Source organism: Carassius gibelio, chromosome A22 (genome assembly GCF_023724105.1).
Source record: "Carassius gibelio isolate Cgi1373 ecotype wild population from Czech Republic chromosome A22, carGib1.2-hapl.c, whole genome shotgun sequence".
Classification (NCBI taxonomy): Eukaryota; Metazoa; Chordata; class Actinopteri; order Cypriniformes; family Cyprinidae; genus Carassius; species Carassius gibelio.
Window position 1 is genome coordinate 13161913 of NC_068392.1, and position 11082 is coordinate 13172994.

Genomic DNA, 11082 nt, shown 5'->3' on the forward strand with positions numbered 1-11082 from the left:
ACTTTGAGAAGCCCTTGTGTAATATTTGCTTTATAAACACGAACAGATGGCCAGATATCTGACAAATATCAAACAAATTCAGGCTTTCAGCATTAGAAAGAGCTCTAATTCCAACTATTATCAACATAATTATGTTAAAAGTGGATTTTTATATTTTCCCAAGAAATCTGAGCACCATTCACATAAGTAGAGTGTTTCTAAGTTGTTTGCAATAGCCCTTTATGCATGGTTTTAGTATTACCTAAATTTCAAAATCACACAAGGTTGCCAGATAATATCAATCCTGAGCTAATAGGGCTAAGGGATGATACATTAAGCTGCATACCAATTGTATCCAAAATCCTATTGTGGCCCAAATTATGCGCTATACACTGATGAACTATGCACTCAACCAGTGTATGACTTATATAAAGTTTTGTCATTCACAATCAAAGTCTAAACGCTCAGCAACAGTGCAGTGCATGAAATGTTCAACATTCAACACACTCCCCTTGTCCAAATACCTTCACTAGCTGTCTTTGCACTTAAACACTTGACTACTTATATGACATATTTCCTGTATTTGATCCAAGTGTTCAAGTGTGCATGAAATAACTTTTCATTGCCTGATGGGACACACTTACAGAGTTGTAAAAAAGCAAATGTTTACAGATCATTATTTTTATTTTAAATACTATGCATTTTAAAATGTAATTTTGTGGTGCTTCTAATCAAGTGATTAAAAGCAGTTGCAAATGTTTTACAATATAATTATCACCACTATTTATTTGCACCCATAAAACTTGCTACTCTTTGTTTTAGTACCAAATTATATGAAATATCTAACTGTTATTAGTTTTTAGCATGCATTGTAAAGGTTTCCGTGACCTCTTGCGAGATCTTTATTTATTTCCACATTTACGTTGCATTCCAAACGGGATCCATCGCCTTCCGAAGGGCCCTTCGGAGGTAAAACAGTCATGTCCGCCATGTTGAAGGGTTACTCCAAACCGAAGTGCTCAAAGCAGTCCACTTCTAAGTGCCCTTCGGAATGAAGGATTTCGAAGGGTACAACTGATGGACACTTCGGGCTCCCATGATCCTTTGAGCAGATTCCTTGCATGATGACAGTGCCTCTGTGTGGGCATGTGATGATGATGCAGAAGGGCACTTCAAGAAACAATTGTTTGAGGTCCCCTACACCCTTCAACCCTTCGAAGCTCTCACTCCTGAGGGTGAACCCTTTGAAGGGATTAGGCCATAGGGATGAGCAAAAATATAACCACACCCTCTATTATATATTTTGTTTCAGCTGGAAATACGTCACTACACTGAAATAAAGTCTGCAGCAATTTCAGGTTCTCGCAGACTGTGGTGTACTAGAACAGGATCTCATACTAGATTGTTCGAAAAACATTATTTTTCACATATTTTACATTACAACACCTCTCTCCCCAGTCTGGCATGAATGCTAGGGATGGCCGAATCGATCCTAATGCACCGATATATTGATACTGATGCAAGTATCGAAAGTATCGATACTCAAATAAGCTGTGTTTCCCAAGAGTAGCCTATAATAAGATAGCACTCATGTATTTGGAAAAGGCAGCCCAGAACAATGCAGATATAGGAGTTATTTAACAATAAACCTATTGAAATTGTACAATAGTTTGTACAGTAAATTATTACTTAAATTTGAATGTTAAAAGTTAATATTACTCATGTTCTATTCTGTATGTTAATATAAATCATACACTCTCCGAATAAAAAGGTTACTGGCATTACTGGCAGTCCCTTATGACAATGAATCATGGTAAAGTGGACATAGTTTAATTATAGTATTTGTAGATTTCCTTGGTTAACACTACAGTAAACATATTTGAACCATGTGTAAAGAAAAATAAAACCTAATAAGTTGCAGTATTGACGTTAAAGGCGTCAAGGCGTATTGAATGTTAAAATGCATCTCAAATATGAAGTAGTTATCATTACCCACTGTACTCATAATTTAGTTTCATAATCTAAAAGTTCAGATTAGAAGTATAATATTGTTATAGTGTTCCTGTAGCTCAACTGGTAGAGCGTTGCGTTAGCTAGCGCAAGGTTGGGGGTTCGATTCCCCGGGAACACATGATAGGTAAAAATTGATAGCCTTAATGCACTGTAAGTCGCTTTGGATAAAAGCGTCTGCTAAATGCTATCGATATTGGAGATACTGACCATTAAAAATATCGGTATCGTATCGAAAACAAAATATGTGGTATCGACCATCCTTAATTAACGGCTCGAATGGTTAGTGTATCATATGAAGGCCCGCTTTCTGAAATACAAAATGTCCTGTGATTGGTTAGCTGGTCCAGTGTGTTCTTTGATTGACAGCACTCTGCGCCTGGTCAGGAAATGTCACATGCTTCAGTGTAAATATTGCGTCATAGTATGTACTTGCAGTGGTAGTATGTTGGAATACATATTCATGAAACAGTAGTTGAAAAGCACTTTTTCCACAGACTTTCTGGAGTGTGCACTTTACTGTCCATGAGGCCAATGGAGAGATGTGAATGGCAGTAAAGTGACACAACTGACGTCAAAAGCCACACGACAATAAGGTGGATTTAGCATATCTGTATTTCTTTCCTACTACACATATTTTACATTAAAATTTATCAATATTAGTACCTACTTGTTATTTGATGTTAAGCTCCAACTCTAACACCTTTTTTCCTGAAGTTTATGACTGCATTTTTAGGGAGCCAAACAACAAGTTCAATTCTCACAGCTCGAAAGTTAAAAAGAAAACCCTCACACACACTTCAATACGGAAGAGTTTATTTTTTTGGTAATTAATGACTAATTGTATAACACACATGTTGATACTGTAGGATTTACAGCTACGTAAATTCAACTTCTGGTCTAAATCAGACCTCACTGCCCGAGTCAGAGTCACTGTAATCTGCAACCAGAGACTTTCCAGTAAGAGCGAGCAAGCTTTTGTCCTCCTCTGAAGGGCTTCCTTTATGTGTCTCTGAAGTGCCGCTGGGAGTGTTTGTGTCTGTGCTAGAATTAATGTTATTAGTGAGAGGAGAAAGAGAGTCTGTGGGGTCTGTGTCTACAGCTGCCGAGTTAGCAGCAGGGGACGAGTTGGAGGTCATAATGCTGGCAGTTTCAGTCTTGTTGCTTTCTGACTTCCTGCGTACCAGGATGTGCGCACTGGGTGTCGTAGAGCTCAGTGCTTTAGCCATGGCTGCTCCTCGACCCTGCTGGCCTAGCTTTTGCAAGAGGCTCCCAGCGGCTCCCCCTGCTGCTGAAGACGGGCTAACGAACCAGGAACGAGAAGATATCTGTAGCCTTTTCGTCTGCTGTCTGTCATCATATGCTGAAAGAGAAAGGGATTGTTCAAGATACTCAGTTATAAGCAATAAAACTTTTTACTTAAATGGAAAGGGGTGAAGATTAATGCATCAATAAATAACTAAAAAATTAAACCAATGGATCAAACCCACAGTCAGGGCTCTGGAAGGTGAGCAGTGCTGCCAGTTTCTTATCTTCTTCTCTTTCCGGTAACAAGGGGATGGACAGACCAGTCCTCAATCGCACTGCATTGTCTTTCTCCTCCTCCTCAGTCATCACTTTCTTCTCAGACTGTATTCGCAAACCCCAAATAGATTAAAACGCAGACCTTTCATTACAGATGCAAATCCCCGCAGTGGGAAACGAGTAACTCACCCTGAACTTCCTGCGGAGGACGCTGTTAAGCTGAAAGTCATCTTTCCACCCGGACTGCTGCTCTTGAAGCTCATTGAGAGACGGGATGGCGGCCCGTAGCTTTTCTTTATCCTTTCCACCATGATCTAATTTAAACATGGCGTCCGTCTCCAGTTTCTCTTTCTCACTGTGCTCTGTAGCAAAAAACAGCATGATAAGCCTTTTTCTTCATATTATGCATACTTTTGGTGGACAGGCAAACAGAAACATCATGAGTTTTGGCACCAGTAGTGAGTATCTGCTCGTTCTCAGCCATGTCCCATCTTTCCTCCTTCCTCTGGGCTCCACTCACGATGACATAATCACAGGTGGCCGGGTCTGTCTGCATCTCGATGTAGTTCACACACAGATGGCACTTCATCCTGAACCTGTCGAACACAAACTTACAGGTTAAGACATGCTGCCTTGCACTATACGGACTGATCATGAAACTGAACTGAGGGAGATCAGGATGCTACATCACCTGTATATTGGAGTTGTGTAGTAATTGCCCACTTTTTTCTTCTCCGCATTGTATCGAACCCCTGTAAAGACAGAATGATTACATATGTACACATGTACACAGCTGAAAAACGATGTACATTTTACATTCTACATACTGCAGGAATATTACGAGTAAGGTCATACCCATGCCGATATGATTCTTACAGCCGTCACACCAAATATTATAAGGCATCTCAAATCTGAAAACACAAAACACATTGTCAGCACATGTGAATCAAAAAACAGTGAAAGAATACACAACACATTAAATGATTGTGTATTACCGGATGATGAGGATGCCCTGAGACAGTTTCCGGGCTCGTTCCCGCAGCGGGTGCGTTTTATAATAGCCATTGATAGAGCCATGCTGGTATGAGAGCATGAGATATACATATTTCAGAAGGAATGTTTCTAATATACACAGTTTTGCAAAACAGAAGCCGGAAAAATGAGATAATATTTGTTATCGTCACCTTAGCTGGGTCGAAATCAGGAGGGTAGTACTTGTTCACTCCTTTACGTTCACCCTAAAACAGAGAACAAACATTAACATGATCATTTCTATAACGGGACCAGCACATTATTATTGTTAACTACAGCTAAGACTATTAAAGAGGACAAAATATCATGTCAATCTTGAGCACAAAGTACTGCATCCTTCATATCTACAAAGAGTCTTTAATTTTATCAGATTTATAAAAGACTCTTCTGGGAGAGGAGCCCATGCAAGGAATTAAGCCCTTTATGACTTCATGCAGGGCCATACTCAGAAAAAGAAAAAAAAAAACAATTCAATAGTTATATGAACCTGGAGGAGTGTTTTTGGCACAGAGAATCTAAGGGTGCTTTCACACTAGCACTTTTGGTGCGCACCCGGGTTCGATTGACGTTCAGAGTTCAGTTCGTTTGGATGATATATATGTATTTATATATATATATATATATATATATATATATATATATATATATATATATATATATATATATGAATAAAACTATTAAGAAGTAAAAACAAAAAAAAATCCTAAACTAAAACGAAAATGGAAACAATAAATACTATATAAACCTAGATAATATAATATTATATAAAACATTCATACCATCTTGCTGGTTTAAGATCACTTCCAGATTAGAGGATCAATAAGATTAAAAATGCTGGGAAAAGATAACAGAGGGAAAAAAAATCACATTATTACAAATCATACGTATTCTTAAATAAATATCAGATTATAGACTCCTAACTCTTACAAAAATACGATGGTAATACATTGTTTATCAGACTGTGCTATGATATATGAATATGGCAATCATTCTACACCACAGTATAACAGTACTAGTTACTTAAATTGACAGTAAAAATAAAATAAAACGTGTTATAATTGTAATAAAAAGCAAATTAACTGGAGTATGCAGGAGTATGGTCAGCTTATACACGATATATGTTTAGAAATGGCCAAACGAAGTCGAACAGGACCGAGATAACAACCACTGCGCAGACTTTAGGTCATTTTCACAAAAAAATCATACAAATAATCTGAACATTATGAAGTAAATAAAAAAAATCGTACGTTAAGATACTGACCAAACAGCCTTCTGCGTAAACAGCGTCTGCGTGCGTGCCCTCGTCACCTCACGTCACGTCACGCTGGAGGTGTTCGCGTGCGTCAACAGCGCCGCCTAACGAGCGGAGGACGACGATTTGTAAAAACGTCTGACAGGTAACTTTGCTTTTCTTTATAAGTTTATAACAACTTATAAAATTGAATATTATTATACAAAGAAGATATTTGAAAAACGGGGAAACCCTCTAAGATGGAAAACTCCTGGTGAGGTGTAAATAACATGCTGTCGTCTGGTGGCTCACATTCACTCGATATAACCATACTTGCAATTTGGGATTTCACTAGCAGTGGGAATTCTGTGAATATGTAGCCAGGTGGATAGAAAAACTTGGACATGTGAGGCCTTTTCCAATCCAGGTATGGAAAGCATACATGAGACGAGATGAACAGGTTACTAAATACCATTTTGACAAACCAAAAAGCATATACAGTTTGCGTTGAACTAGTTTGTAATGGCGCGATGGTGAATATAACCACTGTAAACACTCAAAGGTAAGTGCTGGTCCAGTGTGATGGAGGGATGTTGAGGAAGGTGTGAGTGGATGAGGGGTGATGGAGGAGGCTGGAGCTTCTCGTGCGCTGGTCAGATTTACAGCGTGAACAGCCCTTGCCTGGCGAGTTTGAGATTCCCCACTAATTCCCACAGAATGCTTCCTAACACTGGAACGCTGCTCTTGCATTCCTGCCCAGAGCAGACAAGCCCTATATGGGCCGGACGGGAGACCCAGAATGCAACACAGCCCTGGTAAGGTCATCCATACCTTAAACACCCTCTGAGGAATGACCCCGAACAAACACACTTCTCACCTGTCCTGAGCAGATGCACATATTTATTCTGTTTGTAAAAACTCAACCAGGTGTTTGTCTGTAGACCACCTGGCATGTATGAGAATTATTTTTTTTTTTTGTTATAGTGCAGTTTTGTAAATTTGATTTTAAAAATTACAAAAATGAGCTTCTATTATGAATTAACCTTTATATCTCATTCTGATTAAAATCTCTCTCTCTCTCTCTCTCTCTCTCTCTCTCTCTCTCTCTCTATATATATATATATATATATATATATATATTAGTATACACATTACAACATTTTGTCTGGGAAACTTGTTAAAATGTCTTTTTTTTTGTACATATGCACAAAATGCAAAAAAAAAACACTTTTCAGTTATATGACACATTATCATCATCGAATTGAGTAATGTGTATATTATGAATTCAGAACAAAAATTAGGTATTTCATTCAGTTATTTAGAGTTTAAATTAAACATTACATTTGACAAATGTACCGTGTCACATAATCATAAACCATTTTGATATTATGTCATGATGCTTTTTTCCACACATATTTACACTAAACTTTTAAAATTAATTTCGCAAATAGCAATTTCACTGTAATAATTTAGACTTCAAGCCTACATTGGATTGTGTAAAACTACTGAAATTCATTAACATTGTTATTTTAGTATCATTGAGATCATTTAAAATCCCTTATTAATAATTTGGATCAGTGTTTATATATTTCTATATCCATTTTAATTTAAAAGTTTTAGTAATTTTGCTGTCATTTTTAGTTTTTGTTTTTCTGTATATATTTTCTATACTTTTTTTTATTTAGTTATTTTAGCTAAATATTTTAGTTATTTATTATTTATTTAAAATTAGAAATATTGACAACTAGCTGTAAAAAAAAGTTTTTTTATTTTATTTCAATTAATAAAAATTAGTTTTTATGGTTTTAATTTAATTACAATTTTTATGGTTTTAGTTAAATGTAATAAAAACCATATTCATTAATATGTGTTGTTTTGCATCCATCTTGCCGTCAGAATACTCTTAATAGAAAACAAAGTATGAGGAATGATGAGACTTTTAACTTTTTTCATCCATGAGTGCGTGTTGAGCTTTTGTTATTTGTACCAGACGGACAAAGCTCTTTTCTTCTTTCCGTCTGATGGGCCGTGAGTCCACACCTCCTTTCCATGTCACCCTGTGTTTTACAATGTGTGAGGAAGACTGTTTTTCCACTCTGTGACTTTGATATGAGATTCCTTCCTGACTCAGACGGCCTCGGATTCCTAAGAGGCTCTATCAGGACATACCAGAAGGGTTGCTGTATCCCACACTGTACTTCCACAAATATGATACACCTTGGTGCCCAAATACCATGTTTTTTTTGTTTTTTTTATGAAACCTATTTGATGTGGCTACTTTTAAATACACACAATATAAATGTAGTCTTACTCCCCCCCCCCCCCCACACACACTTACACTAGAAAAAAGTGAAAGCATGAAGGCCCTCCCTCTAAACATAAGTCAGTGGAGGCATAAACAGATTCTATAAAAGCATTTCAAATTAGCCGCTAATTTTTCAAAATGTAAAATAGTTACACATTTCCATGGAATTGTTTTGAAACTATGTTATAGTTTTGATGTGTTGCTGAATTACGCTGAATGGTTTGAGAAGAGATTGCTATGTAGGTTTCCCTGGAAGCAGGAGACTGTTTTATGGTCCTGTGTCAGGTTTTAAACACCTGACAATTGGCTGAAATCCTTTTACATTGATCATATTTTAATACTGATGGATGTCTGACTGGAAAACATTTTAACTGTACACAATCCTAGCTCTCAGGTATTCTACCTGAAAATAATTGCATTGAATAAGAATGGACATTGTCCTAAAAGATTTGGGAACATTTCATAAAATGACCTTAGATTATAAATTACATATTTGCATGCCATTATACCTGCAAGTAAAGGAAAGGCCTGGCTTTCTGATAAAGCCTCATTAGTTTATCTTTTTACACTTATAAACTCTCAATTAATTATGTCCACTGGGTAGTTAAAGTTACATTAGTGTTTTGAGCATTTGGCAGACAGAAGAACAGTAAAACAATTTCAGTAAGGAAAGAAAATATACAAATGGTGGAGTTCAGTTTGATTAAATTCTCAATGTCAACCCTGTTACCATTCTAACTCCATTTTATTACAATAATTCTGTCAAAATGACAATGTTTTCAGGAAGCGAACTCAATGTAATGTAAATGTAAACTAGAATGTAAACTCTGTTACCATTAGGTAATGACTAATTTCTATAAACTGTCAACCCTGTTACCATCATAACTCCCTTTTATCACAAGAATTATTTCATCATCATACTTCCAGGAAGTAAATTCTGCAAAGTCAAATAAATCCATTAAAAATCACCATGGGTGATCAAGTTGTTTCAAAAGTAACTGTAAAATTTGTTTGCAAACACAGATTGGTTTGATATTTTGTTACCTAAAGCAAAGAAAGTTTAAATGTTACTTAAGTGTCCAAATACATTTGGGGTCTGCTGTACAAAACCCTTCACTCTAAGCCGGTATATCACTGCAAGCCTTGCGCATTCAGTTATTCCTCCAGCGCTGCAGGATTCATGTCTTCATAGTTAAACAAGGAATGTAGATAGCGAAAAGAGAAAAAAAAAAAAAATCACATTTTAACTAAATCCCTAAATTTATGTATCTCAAGACAGCCATTATTCTTGGAATTTCCATTCAAATAACTTCTGTCATCTATTTAGTTCTTTTTAATTATGAACCTTTCTTCCATCTTTCATGTAGTTCAGTTAACCCTTGCTTTTCAGTGTCCATTATATTGCATAAAATATGTGTAAAAATGCCAATTCCCTGTGCTTAATTGGCTCAAGCGCCAAGATAACTACACTTGTCAGACATCCCACAGCTTTAAGCAATTTACCCCCATTTTCCATACTCTCAGCCTCTCAAGACTTGGAGAAATACGAGTGGACTTCCGAAATATTACGTAAAGTTGCCTCCAATCATAGCCTTAAGACCATGTGTGAGACTGGGAGCGGAATGGTTATCCCACCTCCCTCCCATCCTGGACGCACCCCGCCATCCCCTCCACCCCAACAGCTCTGACCCGCATAGATGGCTATAAAAGAGACAGTGACTCTGGCGCATCTCAGCATCACCTGCGCTTTCATCCTGAAGAAGGAAAAACAGGCAAAGACAAAACAACGATGCATTCACTACTGAAGGTCTCCGTTCTGCTGTTTTGCATTCAGGCTGGAGAAGGACACTGGCTTAGAACACTACTGGGTAAGACTCGGGGTCATGACCTTTTGGGGAGAGGACAACTAAATCTCTGTATTATTCTGTATAAAACAGAATTTTTTTTTTTGTATCCATATAATGAAGTCAGTGGGGTCCCAACAATATTGGACCCCACCGACTTCCATTGTATAGACAAAAAAAGTTATATATGCACTAAAATATCTTCTTGAGCACTACTAACATGAATTTGACCTCAAATCATGTGACTTTGCTGGAAAGAGTTGGGCTTCCACTTTTCTAAGTTATCAGATTATTTTCGTATGGCAGATAAACTGCTGGAAAATATTGAAAAAAAAATTCTCTAAAAACACTTGATCTGGACTCTCATGATTTGAGCCATTTAGCAACCTCCGACAACTTATCAACTACATATCAATGCACAGACACATTAACCATATATCCACCTCTTACAACATTGTTTTGCACAAACAGAATGCAAAATTGTATTTATTTTTTTGATCATTATTTTTCAGACACGGACCTCCGTAATGAAGAACGTAGAGGTAGTGATGTTGAGGCAAAGGAGGGTTCAGGGAGGCAGTTGGAAAGAGCGATTCGGTTACCCCGCAGCGCTGAGTCCCCATGTGCTCTGCACTCCATCCTGCTGCAGGTACGAGACCTTGGGTTGGGCTACGACTCGGACGAGACAGTGCTGTTTAAGTACTGCAGTGGGACCTGTCCTCGCCTTGCCTCCAACCACGACCTCACGCTCGCCAACCTCCTGCAAAGCGGCGTCCTTCAATACACCGGCCATTGGCACCATCAGCCCTGCTGTCGCCCCACACACCATGAAGACATAGCCTTTCTCGACAACCACCATCGCTGGCACAAAGTGGAGAAACTCTCTGCCGCTGCGTGCATCTGTATGGTGTAGACACGATGGTGGCCAGCCGAAATCTGGCTACATAATATCTGTTGGTTTAGAGACTGTAAAAAGTGCCTTGAAGTAAATTAAGGGCTGTTTAATGTATGTTAATTCAGGAAGTAATAATATGTATGTATTGAACTATATGAAGATGTGAATGTCACTTTCTCTGAAGACATTAGCTTATATTGTGTTTGATAATGTTAAAATGTTCAGATCTGGTTAATGACAACACAGTGACGTGTTTGAGTGG

The 11082-nt window shown here is 37.6% G+C and overlaps 2 protein-coding genes across 4 annotated transcripts; one reads left to right on the forward strand and one right to left on the reverse strand.

Annotated features, from left to right (window-relative positions):
- Window positions 1-2788: 2788 nt before the first annotated feature.
- yju2b (YJU2 splicing factor homolog B) lies at window positions 2789-5898 on the reverse strand. Of its 3 annotated transcripts, none has more exons than XM_052538192.1 (10): window positions 5807-5898; window positions 5325-5379; window positions 4698-4751; window positions 4509-4591; window positions 4369-4424; window positions 4205-4265; window positions 3967-4109; window positions 3703-3875; window positions 3480-3618; window positions 2789-3352 (listed from the first exon to the last, which is right to left on the reverse strand). In XM_052538192.1, exons 2-10 carry the CDS (start codon window positions 5325-5327, stop codon window positions 2895-2897), a joined length of 1170 nt encoding a protein of 389 aa, XP_052394152.1. In that variant the 5' UTR covers window positions 5328-5379; window positions 5807-5898; the 3' UTR covers window positions 2789-2894. The 3 variants fall into 3 exon arrangements, with proteins under 3 accessions (XP_052394152.1, XP_052394153.1, XP_052394154.1); XM_052538193.1 differs by having other exon boundaries at window positions 5793-5827; XM_052538194.1 differs by lacking the exon at window positions 5807-5898 and adding an exon at window positions 5626-5729.
- A 3972-nt stretch (window positions 5899-9870) lies between these two features.
- Window positions 9871-10838, forward strand: LOC127942469 (persephin). The gene is made up of 2 exons (XM_052538183.1): window positions 9871-9949; window positions 10438-10838. Exons 1-2 carry the CDS (start codon window positions 9871-9873, stop codon window positions 10836-10838), a joined length of 480 nt encoding a protein of 159 aa, XP_052394143.1.
- Window positions 10839-11082: the final 244 nt, after the last annotated feature.